At 41.2% G+C, this 17,349-nt stretch overlaps 2 protein-coding genes and 1 long non-coding RNA gene across 3 annotated transcripts; 2 read left to right on the top strand and 1 right to left on the bottom strand.

The window, feature by feature from the left end:
• The first annotated feature begins 125 nt into the window (after nt 1–125).
• LOC137953565 (cytosolic sulfotransferase 8-like) lies at nt 126–1,085 on the top strand. The gene has a single exon (XM_068800995.1). It carries the CDS (start codon nt 126–128, stop codon nt 1,083–1,085), a length of 960 nt encoding a protein of 319 aa, XP_068657096.1.
• Nucleotides 1,086–5,255: 4,170 nt separating this feature from the next.
• Nucleotides 5,256–6,124, bottom strand: LOC137953980 (uncharacterized). The gene is made up of 2 exons (XR_011112460.1): nt 5,797–6,124; nt 5,256–5,672 (listed from the first exon to the last, which is right to left on the bottom strand). It is a non-coding gene; the product is annotated as an uncharacterized lncRNA (long non-coding RNA).
• A 3,361-nt stretch (nt 6,125–9,485) lies between these two features.
• Nucleotides 9,486–11,208, top strand: LOC137953562 (cytochrome P450 81Q32-like). The gene is made up of 2 exons (XM_068800992.1): nt 9,486–10,373; nt 10,475–11,208. The coding sequence occupies exons 1-2, from the start codon at nt 9,486–9,488 to the stop codon at nt 11,093–11,095; spliced, it is 1,509 nt and encodes a 502-aa protein (XP_068657093.1). The 3' UTR covers nt 11,096–11,208.
• Nucleotides 11,209–17,349: the final 6,141 nt, after the last annotated feature.

The raw sequence follows: 17,349 nt of genomic DNA, 5'->3' as shown, positions 1-17,349 counted from the left end.
AATCTTGGTCGTCTTTTATTGATGATTGGCTCTGTGAATCGAATCCAAAATTCTAATATCTATACAATTAATGGAACCTTGTTTCTCTTAATTAGGAGAAGTTGCAGGCAAGCAGCAGAAATTCCATGGCCGCTCCTGAAAATCCAGATCAAGAAAGCAAATGGTTAGAGGACCTTCCCAAGGCGATCTCGTGCGGTATGACCCTACGGCTATGGAAAGGCTTCTGGCTGCCAGAACCGGGAATGAACGCTTTGAGGAGGATGGACGCCCACTTCCTGCCCCTCCCTGACGATATACTTGTCACTTCATTCCCAAGAACTGGTACAACATGGCTCATGGCCCTTACTTACGCCATTCTCCACCGCAGATCGCAGCTCAGGAAAACCCATGACGGAGAGAACATCGACCTGAATGATGATGACCCGTTGCTCACACAAAATCCCCACGAACTCATACTCAGCTTGGAATACAGACTCTACCGCGAAAGTGCAAATCTTGATCTTGAGCATCCCTTCTCATCCCCTAGAATTTTTCAGACCCACCTGTCCTACACTCAGTTGTCCGTATCGGTCAAGCAGTCTGGTTGCAGGATCATATACATCGCCCGCAATCCTAAGGATACTCTGGTTTCATTCTGGCATTACTGGAACACGAACCCCCGTAGACCCAATGTTTCATTAGGGGAGTTGTTTGATGCGTTCTGCAAAGGAACTGTGGTTCATGGGGATTTCCATGACCATGTTCTGGATTACTGGAAAGAGAGGGACAAGGTCTTCTTCATCACATATGAGGAATTGACGGAGGATCCGTTCAAGCATGTAAAGAGATTAGCAGAGTTCTTGGGATATTCTCTAACATCGGAGGAGGTCAAGGGCATTGTGTGGAGGTGTAGCTTTCAGAGATTGAGCACAGCAGAGGGCAACAATGGGGGCCGTGTTGATTACTTTGGCTTTCCATTCAGTTCTTACTTTAGAAAAGGGAAGATGGGTGATTGGAAAAACCATCTGACTCCCGAGATGGTAGAGATGCTTGATGAAATTACCCAAAGGAAGCTCATGGGTACTGGATTAGAGTTGAGTAGTTAAAGAAAGCGTTGGTAAATCTGGGATGTGGATAATTATCAAACATCAGCTGGACGACTAACTTGAGAATCCATTTCACCCATGGGAGGGTATGCATTCAAATTTACTGAAGTCTGTAATTCTTAGAGTAAGCTTATAAAAGCTGGGCCAGACTGAATGTTTGCTATTATGGCAGTTCTGTGGAGGTATGATTCTACCGGTTGAATTCATCACTGTACGTTGAGAACGAGAAGAGTGATGGAAATGAAAAAGAAAAATAAAAAGCTATAAGAAAGCTGAATTACAAAACCTAGATGCTAAAGGGTGTACTAGTCCTCTGTCTCATTAAGGCGACTTTATTTATTGAGACATTAGCTCAGGTGACTGAAAGAGTGTATATAAACTATGGCAAACTTTGCATCATAAATATGCCATTCAAAGAACTACTGAGCTTTTCAGCTAAAGATGTAGCTAGAAAGCTCAAAGTATGTGCATTCAACAATAGATTGTAGGTGAAGTTGTTTCTACTTTGGATAAGGTTTTTTTACTTTCTCAATGGTTTAAAGGAAGATTATCCTAACTTTCTTAATACTTTTATAACCCACTTTTTTTACTGTCACAACTTCCCACTTATGAGATGTTGTTACTTGCAGAGGAATTTGTGGTCTTGATAATGATAGGAACCCCAAAATTCTAAAAAAAAAAAAAAAAAAAAAAACAAGGAAGAAGGAAGAAGAAGCAAGAGAAAAAGCGGTACACATGTGGACCCATGCACATGTATGGGGGTGTAGGAGCTCAAAGGCAAAAGAGAAAAAATGATACTCAAGGGCAAAAGTGGAAATAAGGTTAGAAGTCAAGGTTAGAAATGAGAATTTATACTTCCTTTTTTTTTATGGATTCTTAGTATTTTTACTTTTCTTTGTTAAAGAATCTATAGAAGATAATGTAATTAAGGAGCCTAATTGATTGAGGAGTTTTCCTAAATATGTAATGAAAAAAATATAAATAGGGGTCTTAGTTGAAGTAAAAACCAATCAAGTGTATTCCTCAAGTCTCTCTCTTGCCTTGCTCTCCTCTCCCTCTTCTAAAGCTCATTGCTCTCTCTCTCTCTCTCTCTCTCTCTCTCTCTCTCTCTCTCTATCTTTATCTATCTATCTATCTTTCTATCCTTCTATCTATCTATCTCTCTCTCTATCTATCTATCTATCTATATCTATCTCTCCCTTGCCTAGAAAAGATAGCCTTAATTCTTTCTTTGGAAGCCGAGAAGATAGCCTTGAAAAGTTTTTTATCAAAGTAGTATCAGAGCGGTTTTTTGAGGCCTCTATCATCTACATGGTAAATACAAGAAATATGAAGCTCCAATTACAAGAGGTAGTTGTTGTCCAAGAGTCCAACCAAGAAAATTTGAGTGATAAAATCTCAAGACAAATACAACATTTGACCACCATGTTTCAAGCTTTTTAGGAAGAAAGGAATGTGAGACCTTCTTCCCCTCCTCAGCAAGCTAAGGATCATGAAACTTCACACAAACCTATTTTTGGTAAGTTATACTCCCCTCCCCCACCAATCCTACCTACCTCTTATCTTCCAAATATTCCCCCTCATCACGACTCTACCTTCCATCATCCTCCCCATTACATGACCACTCCAACCACATCCCTTCCCACTTACCCTCAGCCACCATATCTCATTTCCTATCCTCTTGATCACCCTCATGCTACAAATCTAAGCCCCATAGACTTTTTTCCCATTTCTCTAACTCACCTTCCTTTGACCACCACTCAATTTTAATGATTAAGTTCATGCACCATGATCAATAGTTCTCATGGAATCAATTACATATAAAGTACACATAAGTTTTAAGTGGTTCACATATCTTCTCCCTCTCTCTCTCATACACACACACGCACACAAAAGATGTTTTAGCACTTTGAGAATCCACTAAGTTGGGGTTTTCGTATGACATTCACAGTAAATCACCTTTAAGACCAACTATAGTGCTACCCATATAGGAACTTATGTCACTCAATTAACTACAACAATCATTTTATAGTAGTACTCTCTCACTTTCATTTATAGACGCTAACTAGGCATAATAATTTAAACCCAAAAAGGGACTTTCTAGTAATTCACTAGGCTACATAAGCCTAGACCCACATAAGGATTTTCAATAGCTCACCCGGCACACCGGCTTACACCTACAAAAGAATTTTTAGCTCCTCATGTCTACATAGTCTTATGGCTCACATAACAACAAAGATAACTTCCCAACTTTTCCTCAGCCATAACAACTTTTCTCAAACAATTTTGGCGTGAGGGCAATCTTATCTACTCGAGACTTGACCCAATTGCAAAGGTTATTTAGTTACAATATGACCCAATATAATTTTCCTCTCAAGAGACAAATTTTAACAATCTAATCGCAAACAAATAGGTACACTGATCCTAAGTACTTACCGAAGGTAATAAAAAATTAAGATAATCCTTAATGATTTGATTTAAAATGAAGACAAGTCATAATAGTTGTTAATGACTTAATTTAAAAATAAAGTTAGCTCAAAATGAGTTGCTTTAAAATATAAGTTCAATAAAAATCTGAGATTGGCTTTTCAAGTTGGGAAATGAACATAATGCAACTTAATGTAATAATTGATTTCAAACTATAACCCACAAGTAGTAGTATATGCTTTAGTGAATGATTTCAAGTGTGTTTAGTGCTGCTTCGTTATACTTGACCAAGTATCATTGATACATCTCAAAATATATGCATGTAAATACCTAGTTTTGAAATCTTATCCCCAAATTTAAATACTTCATAAATCACTTTTAACAAGTAATAAAAACAACATATAGGCATGTATAGATATGATTTAAAAATAAAAGATCCCCATTAATATAATTTTTCTGATAAAACATACTCAAGTAAAAATTATGTACATTAAAGTATATTGTGCAATTGAATAAGACTCAAAAGAAATTTTTTGGTAGTATATCTAGGGGTGGCATCGAGCCGAGTAGAACCCGAACCTGCCTATGTTTGAACCGAGTTTGATTTAAATATTTCGAACTCGAGCTCGAGCCGAACCTAGCCTCGAGTCTAAAATTGTTATCTAGTTCGAGCCCAAAAATTTTAACCGAGTTCGAGGTGAGCTTCGAGCCGAGCTCGAGCTTCAACATACATTTAAAACTTTTCAAAAAATATATATCAAATAAATTGCATATAAAATTATGCATATATTTTACATAAAATTGGGCATAACCTTTACATAAAAGTGGACATAACCTATATATATAACCTATATATTTATATAATACCTGTATAAGATTGGGCATAACCTCTACTTAAAATTGGGCATAATCTATATATATAATACCTGTACAAGATTGGGCATGACCTCTACTTAAAATTGGGCATAATCTATATATATAATACCTGTATAAAATTCGACATGACCTCCACTTAAAATTGGGCATAATCTATATATATATATAATACCTGTATAAAATTCGGCATGACCTCTACTTAAAATTGGGCATAATCTATATACATAATACCTACATAAAATTATCTATAAACACTCCATAAAATTATTTATACACTCCATAATCTCCATAAAATAATCTAAACACTCCATACACTGCATAACATTATGAATAAAAATAAAAATAACACAAATATAACTCATTCAAATATTTAATAAAAAAACCTCGACTTGTTTTTTTTTTTGCGAGCCAGCTAGGTTCGAAGCCACCCCTAGCATTAAGCATGAGTACGAATATCAAAAAGACAATTCACCCAATGAACGGAAAGATGAGTACGAATATAAAAAAGACAAATGCAGCGAGGCTCGCAGAGGGATTGAGGACTGCGACAGGGGCGACATTAGTAGTGCGGTGGATGAGAAGAAAGGAATTAATCAAAGTCATGTATCTGCTAGAGAAAAAATGTTTCGGCAGATCTTTATGTGATTACTCATAGGAATAATATTGCGATAAAAAAATTAAAAGAAAAAAAGATTGAAGCGATTCGGATTTGCTTAAAGCAAAAGAAAGCATGCTCTAATATGTGTAATTTGTTGAGATGGTTTTATTCGCCAATTATAGATGCCATAGATTACAGATTCGTTTTTGTTATTTGAGTCAAGGGATCCATTTTCTGTAAGTTCCGTGATCTGGGCGAAAATATCGTGGTTAGCAACAGCTAATGTGCTCTTCTCGATAGATGGCAGAAAAGAAAAAGGGTTTTTAGTGTTTTACACGCAAAGTTGAAGCAGGGTTGACAACTTCCAAGAGAGGATTGAAAACATAGGAACAATTTATCGATCAATAAAACTTAACATAAAACTAAACCATAAATGTCGCGTAAAGAGGAAGAAAGAAATAAATACCTGAGACCATGTTGCTGGGAATCAGCGACCCGCCAAGAAGAAGGGAAACGAAAAAGAGGAGAAATACAACCGTCCCCATTGTTCTTGTTGTTTTCCGAGTTGAGACTATTGTGGGAGAGAAATAGACAAAAAGAGAGTGAGCAGGCAACGCCGAATGGACCTGCAAAGACCAGGCCGCGCCGTTGGAGCACATAAATGTAGTAATGGGCAAGTCGGCGAGCTGCAAAGACGAAGGCCAGAAATGTAGGGCAATTTCCGGATTAAATTTCTGTCAGAGGAGGAGAGAGGCAGATTTGCCCGAACGAGAGGGCAAAACACAAGAAAGAAACACGTATGAGACTCACATCCAGAAGCAGCAGGTCTTGGATCTTCTCGTCGCCTTCGCCGCTCAGAATTGCGGCCTGAACAACGACACCATAAGCCACGACCTCATCAGTGGAAACGACAGAGAAGCATGGGAAATGGCAGAGAAGGGCATGGGAATCGCGAATCGCAGAGACGGAATGGAAGACGACTCTCTTCCGGTTCTGAGACCGAGAATCCCGAAAATTTCCCAAACCCCCCGAGACCGAGAATCCCGAAAATTTCCCAAACCTCGATGAATCCGCCGCTCGGTGAATTAACGAGCCGTATGCATTAATTTAAACAAGCCGATTCCGGAGCTCGAGCCGATCTCCGGCTCTAACGGTTAGAGTTCGAAAGATAGAACTGAGCTGGCACATAACTGAATTTGAGCCGGCTAAGTTTGAAGCTACCCCTAAGTATATCTATTCAACCCATCATGGTTCATCAGAATAGTTTACACAAGAATGGAACAAGTTGCTCATGTAAGAAAAAACACCATACAAACACCCTAGTAGCAACATCTGTCCAAATAAGAGGAAGAAGAATTATTTTTACAAGAGAAGGAAGCAAGCTAACCCAAAGAAGAGTAAAAGTGGTAAAAAAGACAATCAAATGAAGTGTCAAAGGTTGAATGAGTCAATCCTTGAAGTAAATTGAAAAAAAAAAGGGGGGAGTAAGCATATTGTTAAAAAGTTGCAAAAGGATTCAAACCTACTTGGAAGTATTCGAATCCATGGGAGGATCTGAACCCAAGTTTTAGGAGTCGAACCCTCAAGATAAGTAGAAAAGAAAAAAAAGTTTAAACTTAGTTACAAAAACTTTGGAATTAAATGTGGATTTGAACCCTGTACTGAAGTAGGTTATAGGAGTCAAACCCATGGGTGAATTCTGCCCCATGTGGGTGAAAAATAACAAAAAGGATGTGAACCCAACCTACATAAAGTTTTGGCACATAGAATGGATTCAACCCCTATAGGGAGCTGAAGTACAAGAGTTAAATCTAAGGGAGCATTTGACTCTAAAACCATACCATCGGAAGGAATGGTGATTTGAATCCATGGCACAAGTTTCAAGCTCTTACTGCAAAATTTTGACTTTTCAAATTGTCTGAGCCAGATTCGAAGGGTTCTAAGTCTCTAAGTTTTGTAAATGACCTACTAACACAACAAAAATAGAACGTATTGATTATTTTTAATATTTTTGGAGCTGATTTTCACCTATTTTTTTAAAATTATTTACATGTTCTTTGTATTAAGGTTAGAAAAAATTTAGCAGTCTTGTTGAAGGAGTGCAGATATTAAAAAAAAATAACGAGCCAAATTAAAGAAAACTACCTCTTTAATAGCATGGTGTGTTTGTAGGGGTGACATCAAACTGAGGTGGTTCGTAAATAGCTTGAGCCCGACTCAAACCCTACTCGGTTTGGCTCGATTCACGAGCTGGCTCGATTAATAAATAAAACCCCTTTACCTTTCGGGACTCGGGAGCTTCATTTCGACTTTTCGTTTCGATTTCCAAGTCATGCCTAGGGTGTGTCAAACGCCTAGCCAATAGGACTTCCTAGGAGGTCACCCGTCCTAGTACTACTCTTGCCCAAGCTTGCTTAACTTCAGAGTTCTAAGTCAGACGCCTAGCCAATACAACTCAACAGACCAGTCTGTTAAGTGCGGAAAACCAAGTACCGAACTCAAGTGGACCGGAACCACTTAGCTCTGACACCCACTATTCCTGTTCCCTACCTCTTCCGTCGGGATTTGAATGCGGAACGTGGTGCCCAACACTGATACCATTGATACGATGTTAAATGCCTAGCCAATAGGACTTCCTAGGAGGTCACCCATCCTAGTACTACTCTCGCCCAAGCTCGCTTAACTTCAGAGTTCTGAGTCAGACGCCTAGCCAATACAATTCAATAGACAAGTTTGTTAAGTGCGAAAAGCCAAGTACCTAACCCAGGTGGACTAGGGGTGGACGGAACCTAACCCAGGTGGACCAGGGGTGGACAGAACCTAACCCAGGTGGACCGGAACCACCTAGTTCTGACAGTTTGATTTTTTCGCGCTAGATAAAACTAGAAATGGTAAGCTCTGCTTTTCCTCATAGTTCATAGTTCACTTGTAGGTACAAGACGAAAAATATCAATAGAAAAGGAAAGAGTCGTTCCCTAATAGAATAGTAGGGGGTTGTGGCACTCTGCCTTTTGGTTCCAAGTTAGCGAGTTGACGAGAAAGTGAGTGGAGTTGAAACAGTGAATTGTGGAGAGAGAAGAGGGTGGGGACACTGAAGAGTGGAAGGTGTAGGCAAGTTGTGGTTTGTCTTTATCAGGGAACAGGAAGTCTACCGACCGGCAATGTTTGGTCCACACGACCAGCCTTCCCGTATAAAACGGGAGATAACAGAGAAGGAATTTGGAGTTTGGCCTATCCAAACCAACAACACAACCCATGTGAATCACGGTATGATTTTGTGAAATTTTTTTTTCTTGTATCTTCTATTTCGGTTTTGTTTCCAATGCTTGGTAAAAATTGGTAAGTGACAACCTGTGTTAGCTCTTCTGTGGTTATTTCTTGTCGCATATGTTTTTCGATATGTTACTGATGAGCAATTTTGTGGTTATGCGTGTTAAAAATGGGTAAGTGACGGACTGCAAATAAAATGTGTCAACCTATTGTATTTGTTAAATATTTGGTTGAAGTAAACTATTATATGGTGTTTGATTATTGAATAAAGTTTATACATACTATTACATGGTGTTTATGAACAATTTTATGTAAAGTTTATGTACAAAGATCATACCCAATTTTATGTAGAGGTCATGCTTAATTTTAAGTAAATTTTATGTATATTTTATCTTTTAAGTATTTTATGTAAAGTTTTAAATGTAGGTTGGAGTTTGAACCCAACTCAAGCTCAAGTTCAAACTCGGTTAAAATTATTAGGCTTTAGGTTAGGGTTAGCTCGAGCTCAAGTTTAAAGTATTTAAATCAAACCCAACTCAAACATATGCAAGTTCAAGCTCATCTTAACTTGATGCCACCCCTATGTGTTTGTAAAATTTTCAAGAATAAGACTCACTACCTTTGTTTAGGTTATATGAGTAAAAGACTTGAGGAAAACATAAAATCAGGTTGGTCCTGCCAAATTTAAAATTTCAACCTATGACCCAATTGACTTTGTTACTAGGGTTGTATAAGTTGAGAAATTTTTTACCATATGAAAAAGAAAAAAAAAGGGAAAAACTCAACCTTCCCATTTATTTGAATTTGTCAAGGTAGGAGCTCTGGCAACTCTTACTATTTTTAATTTTTTTATTAAAAATTACATCATTTGAGCCAACTAACGGTCAAAATCAATTGAAGAAAGCTTAAATACATACCAAACCTACTACCTGAGGGCGATTGAGTCAGTTTTTTTTATCACTATTTGAATAGAGTAATCTATTTTCTCATTAACAAATGTTGGTGCGTAATAAAATCATGGCACGAAGACGCCAATAGACTCATTGGTCATAGTTGTGCTATATTGACTTTGACCAACTGACATTATGAAACCGATGACGAAATATTTGACGTCTTAAAGTGGGTTTGAATAAATCTCCCAATCGATCCTCATCGGCTATTTAGTGTCGCCGCCCCCTTCCACCATCCATCGTCTGTCTTCTATCTCAAATTCTTCTGTGAATTCAGCAATGGATACCATGAATTTTTTCTTCCTGGCGATCACCTTTCTAATTACGATAAAAATAGTTTCAACATGGTGGGGGAGTAGGGGAAAGCCTCCTGGCCCCTTTGCTCTTCCCTTCATCGGCCACCTCCACCTCATCACCAGTTCCTTCGCCAGAGATCTCGCCAAACTCGCCGACCGCTATGGTCCTGTCATCTTCCTCCGCTTCGGCTCCCGTCCCGTCGTTGTCGTCTCCTCGCCCTCCGCCGTCGAGGAGTGCTTCTCCAAGAATGATGTTGTGTTAGCCAACCGTCCCAAACTCCTCGTCGGCAAGTGCCTCGGTGATAACTTCGACAATCTCGGATGGGCCCCCTATGGATCCCACTGGCGCAACGCTCGTCGCTTTGCCAACACGGAGCTCTTTGCCTCCGGCCGTCTCAACTACTACGCCAACGTCCGTGAGCTGGAGATTTACAGCTTCGTCAAACACTTGTTTCGACGCTCTGTCGGAGGTCACCGGGAGGTAAAACTCAGGAAGGAATTCGTGGACATTGTCTCAAACTGCTTGCTGGCCATGTTGATCGGAAAACGGTATTACGGGGAGGATGTTACGGGTTTGGAGGAGTCGAAGCAGTTCAGGGAGAACGTTGAGGAGTTGATCCATTTTATAACGACCCCTGCTTTGGGCGACTTCTTACCAATATTCCGGTGGATCGATTCTCAAAGGCTTGGTAGGAAGATGAAGGCGTTGGCAAGGAAAAAGGATACCTTTATGCAGAGACTGATCGATGAACGTCGGAAGATGCACGAGAATGGAGGCGTGGAGACAAAGTGTGTGCTTGATGCTCTGCTTTCCAATCAATCCACAGATCCAGATTTTTACTCAGACAAAAACATCAAAGGAATTATAGATGTAAGTAATCCAATACTTCTCGATGAACTTCAGTAAGGCAATTTACATATTTACAGTGGAAAAGACACTAAAGGATGCATCGTTTGCATGTCCCTTTACAGGCTCTGATAGCTGCGGGAGTTGACACTGTCTATTACACCTTGGAATGGGCATTGGCTCTCCTCATGAACAATCCAGATATTATGAAAAAAGCCAGAGATGAGATTGACTTCTACGTTGGCCATGATCGGATGATACAGGAATCCGATCTTCCGAAACTCTCTATGCTTAACGACATCATCAATGAGACTCTGCGAATGTACCCTCCGGCTCCATTGGCAATACCCCATGAAGCTGCAGAGGACTGCACCATAGGAGGGTTCAAAGTGCGTCGTGGAACGATGATTATGGTCAACATATTCGCCGTCCAAACGGACCCTAAGTTATGGGAGGACCCCTGGAGTTTCAAGCCGGAAAGGTTCAAAGAGGTTGAAGAGGCAAAGGGAGGGCTGAAGTGGATTGTGTTTGGACACGGGAGGAGGAGTTGCCCGGGGGCAGGGATGGCCGTAAGAGAGTTAGCCATGGTTTTGGGAGCCTTGATTCAGTGCTTCGAATGGGCGACTGTTGGAGATGAGAAATTGGACATGAAGGTGAATGCAGGGTTTTTCATGCCCAGGGAGAATCCATTAGTGGCAGTCTGTGAACCACGCAAATCCATGATCGATGTTCTATCCAAGCTTTGATTCACTGGTCTCCATGTAACTAATTGTGTATGTTGTCACTCGTATAGAGACAAATAAAGAGCTTTTCCGAGTATGTAAGTATGTTAAAACTTTATTCAGAAATAAAGAGCTCTTCTTTCAACCGACAAGAAAGCACGACAGAGACCGGCGGCCGGACCAGTTCCGTTGCCTCACTCCAATTTTTGAAATTATCCCCTATCGAATCAAAATCCACAAAACAGATTTTAAGTCGCGTCTCAGTCTCGGAACTTCTGCAAGAGGAAGCTCTGTCACTCTTCACACAAGGGTCTCATGGACATGGAATCTTGATATCTGAAATCGGACTGGAGCCAGCAGGCTCGTCGGTAGGGAAGATAAAAATTGATTGCTCCTCCGTCGACAAAAACACGAGTAGTATTTTCAGATTTTGTTGAAAGCTCCAAAAGGAAACAAAAACAAGATATAACCAATACCTATTTCTCTATCTATCTATTTCTCTATCTATCTATTTATCTATTTATCTATCTATCTATCTATTTATCTATCTATCTATCTATCTATCTATCTATATATATATATATATAACGGAGGGGCAGTTTTGGGTTCTCTTTTATACAGGATAAGGAAGTACCAAATAAGCGCAAATTTTAAAGACTTGTAATCTCTACAGAGTCACCGTTGTAATTCTATAAATATTGTCGGCTCATCAATGAAAATCACTTATTATCAATTACTAAATTCTATATGCTATCAGAACTCTCGATCAACCTTTGTTGTTGTATCCTGTCTCCCACTGTCGTCTTTGGTTCGATTCTTTTCCCATCGTTGCCACCACCTTTCGATTTTGCCTCAAACAGGGTTTATTGAGCATTACCAGATATTATTTCAAGAACGTCTTGCCTAAGCTAGTCAGTTTGTGCGTCAAAGCCAATATATCCACTTGTTTACCGCCGACCTGGTTGAGGCACTTCTTCTAGAGGTGGAATTACATGACCCCCCATCTTTAGCACATGCTATGAACTTGGCATGTACACTGGACACCAAACAACGAATATTGAAAGAATCATTGGGGCGTAGACCCCTTGGCCAGGTTGAGTGACACCTGGTGCCCCACCAAACCACAACACACCACTACACCAAGGAATACCTCCTTCCAATACAATAGAGACTACCACATCCACACCCCCAACACAATATATTAAACGCCTTTCCAAATCAAAAATGGACCAGAGAAGGGCTCAAGGGTTGTGTTTTAATTGTGATGAAAAATACTGAACGGGGCATGTTTGCAAAATGTTGTTTTGGTTAGAGGTGGAGGATCCAGAAGATAGTACCCCACCAGTGGATGAGGAAGACACCGAAGTGGAGGAACCAGCAATTTCCATCCACGCCATGACTGGGTTGCACAACACCAATACTATGCAGGTCCACGCTATCATCCAAAATCTCATGTTACTTGCACTGGTCGACTCGGGCAACACCCATAATTTCCTCAACCAACCAGTAGCACAACAGTTGGGCTTGCCACTTCAGCACAATTCTGGCATTTCAGTCTATGTGACTAATGGGGACAAGGTTACCAATGTGGGGTTATGCTCAGCTATTACCTTTGTTATTGAAGGACACACCTTTGTGGCAGATTTCTTGGTCATTCTACTTGTTGGGTTTGATTTGGTTTTGGGGATTAAATGGTTGCAACAGTTGGATCCGATTTTATGGGATTTCTAGTCCCTTACTATGAGTTTTACGCAAGCTCAACACCAGCTCACACTCCATAGCACCCATGCACAGTTATCGTGCACTATCCAGAATATCAAAGTTATGGACTCAGATCACTGTCAATTAAACTCCCTCTTGACAGAATTCGTTGTCTTATTTCAAGAGCCAGCTGTACTTCCGTCCATACGAGCTTGTGATCATCGAATTCGGTTAAAGTTGGGCACTGAGCCAGTAGTAGTGCGTTCATACCGTTACTCGCATGTACAAAAAGATGAGATAGAATGACAATGTCAGCAGATGTTAGCTCATGGAATTATTCAGCCTAGCCACTCACCATTTTCTTCACTTGTGTTGTTGGTAAAAAAACATGATAACTTTTGGCGATTTTGTGTGAAATACAGAGAGTTCAGTGCTCCTACAGTAAAGGATAAATTTCCAATCCCGATGGTGGATGAACTATTGGACGAGTTACAAGGGACACTATTATTTACTAAGCTAAACTTGAAATCCGGCTGCCATCAGATTCGGGTACACCCTGACGATGTAGAGAAAACTGCATTCCGAACGCATCATGGTCATTTTGAGTTCTTGGTTATGCCATTTGGGCTTTCCAACGCCCCTTCCACCTTCCAGGCACTGACGAACAAGGTATTTCGTCCATTCTTACGTAAATATGTCCTGGTCTTCTTTGATGATATATTGATTTATAACAAGAATTGGCAAGACCATCTACAACATTTGAGACAAATCTTCACACTCATGCGTGATCATCATATCTTCCTCAACCAATCCAAATGCGCTATGGGTACTTCAGAGGTTGCTTATCTGGGTCATGTAATCTCAGCCTCCGGAGTTAAAGTGGACACTAGCAAAATATAGGCAGTTATTGACTGTCCTACACCACAGTTAGTCACGGCCTTAAGGGGATTTTTAGGCCTCACGGGGTATTACAGGAAGTTCATTCGCGAGTATGGCCAAATTGTCACCCCTTGTAGCAACTTACTCAAGCGTAATGCCTTCCATTGGTCCGAGACTGCCACTTCATCTTTTCAGCAATTGAAACAAGTATTAGCCTCTGCCCCAGTTCTCCAACTACCCAACTTTGAGGACCCATTTGTGATTGAATGTGATGCTTCCGGGGGAGGCATTGGCGCGGTCTTACAGCAACAGGGCCACCCCATTGCCTATTTCAGCCTCCACCTTGCCTCGCACCACCAAAGTTAGCTGCATATGAAAGAGAAGTTATCGGCCTAGCAAAATCCATTCAGCATTGGAGGCCTTATTTGTGGGATCGACCTTTTGTGATACGGACGACCACTGCAGTCTGAAATACTTGTTGGAGTAACGCCTCACTACTTCACCGCAACAACATTGGCTGAGTAAATTAATGAGTTTTGATTTTCAAGTGGAGTACAAGCCTGGACATCTTAACCGTGGGGCTGATGCCTTGTCCAGTAGGGACATAGTGGAATCACAGCTACACGCCATTAGTCAACCCTGATCACTTTTGCTCGATTCCATCTGTGATGACATTCAGCAACATCCTGAGCTTCTACAATTGTATGACAAAATCGAGCAACATACTATGGACAACAACTGGGAAATTCAGGACCGCCTCATATTATATAAGTGTCGCATCTATCTCCATCACACTTCCGCACTCCTTAGCAGCATTATCTCTTCCTTTCACGACAGCACTCATGAAGGCCAGTAGAAGATATTTCCGTCTTAGTCGTGACTTCTATTGGAGGGGCATGAAAAGGATGATAGTTGAGTATGTAGTTGTGTGCCAAGTTTGCCAATGGAACAAATCAGAATCTTTAAACCCAGTAGGCCTGCTGCAACCTCTTCAGCTACCTTCACAAGTATGGGCAGATATTTTCATGGACTTTATCGGTGGCCTCCCAAAATCTTCCGACAAATCCATTATTCTGGTAGTGGTAGATAGGTTCTCTAAATATGTGCACTTCATGGCCTTGGCACATCCATATACAGCGACCCATGTCACTCAGATTTTCATGGACCAGATTTTTCGCCTTCATGGCTTACCAAAGTCCATCACCAGTGACTATGATGCAGTCTTCACCAGTAACTTCTGGACCAAACTATTCAAATTGCATGACACCAAGTTAGCCTTCTCCTCCACCTACCACCCTCAGACCGATGGGCAAACAGAGGTGGTCAACCACACCCTGGAGATGTATTTGCGGTGTTTCGTTGGTGACTCTCCACACAGTTGGGTCCGATGGTTGGCCTGGGCCGAGTATTTTTATAACACCTCTTACCACACAGCGCTGGCAACCACACCGTTCAAGGTGGTCTATGGGTGAGACCCCTCTCGTCTCTTATCTTCTGAACCTGGGTCGTCTCGGGTTGCGGCGCTAGACCAGGCTTTAGAGGAACGGGATACCATGCTCGCCAAGGTTAAAGCTCACTTGCAGCGCGCTCAGGACACTATGAAGCAAATCTATGATAAGCGTCATTGTCCTCTTTCATTTGCTCCGAGAGATTATGTATGGCTTAAACTCCAACCCTACCGCCAGCTTTCCATTGCCATATCCAAAAGGCACAAACTTTCTCCCAAATTTTATGGTCCCTTTGAGGTGTTGCAACGTATTGACAATGTGGCTTACAACTTCCACCATATGCCAAGATCCATGATGTCTTCCAAGTCTCTCTCTTGAAGCCCTTCAAGGGTGACTCTCCGCTGCTGCACACCCCTTTGCCATCGGTAAAAGATGAACGACCTCTTCCTACTCCAGCGCAGGTCCTGAATGCTCGCCGTGTCCAGGGAGCATGGGAGGTTTTAGTTCAGTGGGCTGACGAAGACCTGGTTGAAGCTTCCTGGGAGCCACTCGAGTCCTTCCAGGCCCTATACCCCCCTTTCGAGCTTGAGGACAAGTTCTTTCTCCAAGAAGGGGTGATGTTATGGACTCCATAGCATCTAGAGTAACTAGTCGACGCAGAGGGTAGACTACGTAATTTGCAGTTTTATTTCATTAGCAGGTTTTAATGTAATATCTTTCAAAACTGATGGCATTTTGTTTGGCCTATGTTGGCGTCGTTCCCTAATTCTTTTATAGGGACGTCTAGTTATGAAATGAAATAAGCATTGATCAAAATTAGTGTAGTGAGATCGGATAATTCTTTTATAGGGACGTCTAGTTATGAAATGAAATAAGCATTGATCAAAATTAGTGTAGTGAGATCGGATTCTCTCAGACGAGGTCCAAGGCCGAGTCTCCTTTGAAGGCTCATTCTACCCCAATCATTGGGCGTTCGAAGCATTCCAAATCCCTCTCAACCTCAGTATTCAATCTGTAAGCCAGAGGAGATCGCTAGGTGACTCGATCCATGGTCACGGAACCTAACAGACGATGTGATTCCATTCGCCCCAACCACTACTAGTGTCGTTGTTCTTCCACATCTTTCCTCCGGACGATGTAATTTCGTCCGCCCCTACTGCTACCAATGCCATTGCACTTCCAGTCTTTTAGCTTCCACGAACATGATTCCTCTTTTTAAAGATCAAGATTGGAATCTCCGTTCGGAGCTCCATCTTTGGGGGGCATGATAAAGATAAGGATAAGCAAATACGAATAACCGTTTCATCAGCAATGAAAACCACGGGAAACATATACTCAAATCCAAAATTCTAAACTCTTTTTGCATCTGTCGTTCATAAGTCAAAATCGGGGGCCTGGAGCTGAGATGGCATTGACTAACAATGCCCACCAACTCCCATTGCCTCCCTTCCCTTCCGCTCCGGGACCTACATCGTCCAGGTCCCCAAGTAACATTTTTACTGCACTCCTTCGACAAAGAACGCCGAGTAGGTCAAGCGGCATGGTCGGACGCCTCCATAGCCCCTACCTAGCTTGCTTCTCTGGACTCTTCGGTCTCTTCTTCTGCTTCTCCCTCCTCATCGCCATCGTCGGAATCGCCTTGCACATCACCATCAGGCCCTGACTCCCGTCTTTCTCCGTCCAGAAGCTGGTCGTCAAGCACCCTGCCGATAATCTCACAAACCAGAACCACTAGATGTAGATTTGTAAGAAGACAATCTCATAGTCCATATTACCTGGTAAATCTATTATTTAGCTCTTTAGTTTCAGTAACTTATTTTGGATTATTCTCATAATTGCACAGAATTAATTTAAGTGGAAAAGTTGGATCGAGGTTTATTTTATAAATCAGGATCCACTAGAGACTCCTCAGTTTGATGTGGCAATCCACATCAAAGCAAGTAACACCCTTGACCATCTGCAAAAAAAAATAAGATCTTTGGCAGTCTCAGCTTACTCCATGTCATAAATGTACTGAGACTTGGTAGAGTCGGTTGACGCCAAAGGAAACAGTCCAGAAGTCGCCACTGAAAGTCTGAAATGGCGGGATTTAAATAATCGGAACGTTATCTTTATCTCCGACCATGTCAAATTGCATGAGAAATATCTTCGTTTTATACGGGAGGCATGCGTAGACTAAAATAGTAGAAAGGGAAAGCTGCAGTTTTAAAGAGTATTCACGGATATTTAGGGTATGTTTCGAACACAGAA

This window comes from Aristolochia californica, unplaced genomic scaffold, assembly GCF_029961685.1.
Source record: "Aristolochia californica isolate CCGP_79_NKW_82.1479 unplaced genomic scaffold, dmAriCali1.0.hap1 SCAF_16, whole genome shotgun sequence".
Taxonomy (NCBI): domain Eukaryota; kingdom Viridiplantae; phylum Streptophyta; class Magnoliopsida; order Piperales; family Aristolochiaceae; genus Aristolochia; species Aristolochia californica.
Note: the sequence above shows the minus strand (reverse complement) of the source record. Positions and strands in the feature narration are given on the sequence as shown.

Excerpts from the sequence above, each read along its gene's own strand:
- LOC137953565 (XM_068800995.1), top strand. The coding sequence starts at position 126 with ATGGCCGCTCCTGAAAATCCAGATCAAGAAAGCAAATGGTTAGAGGAC.
- LOC137953562 (XM_068800992.1), top strand. The coding sequence starts at position 9,486 with ATGGATACCATGAATTTTTTCTTCCTGGCGATCACCTTTCTAATTACG. Across the intron at positions 10,374-10,474 it reads ACATCAAAGGAATTATAGAT|GCTCTGATAGCTGCGGGAGT; the intron begins GTAAGTAATCCA and ends GTCCCTTTACAG.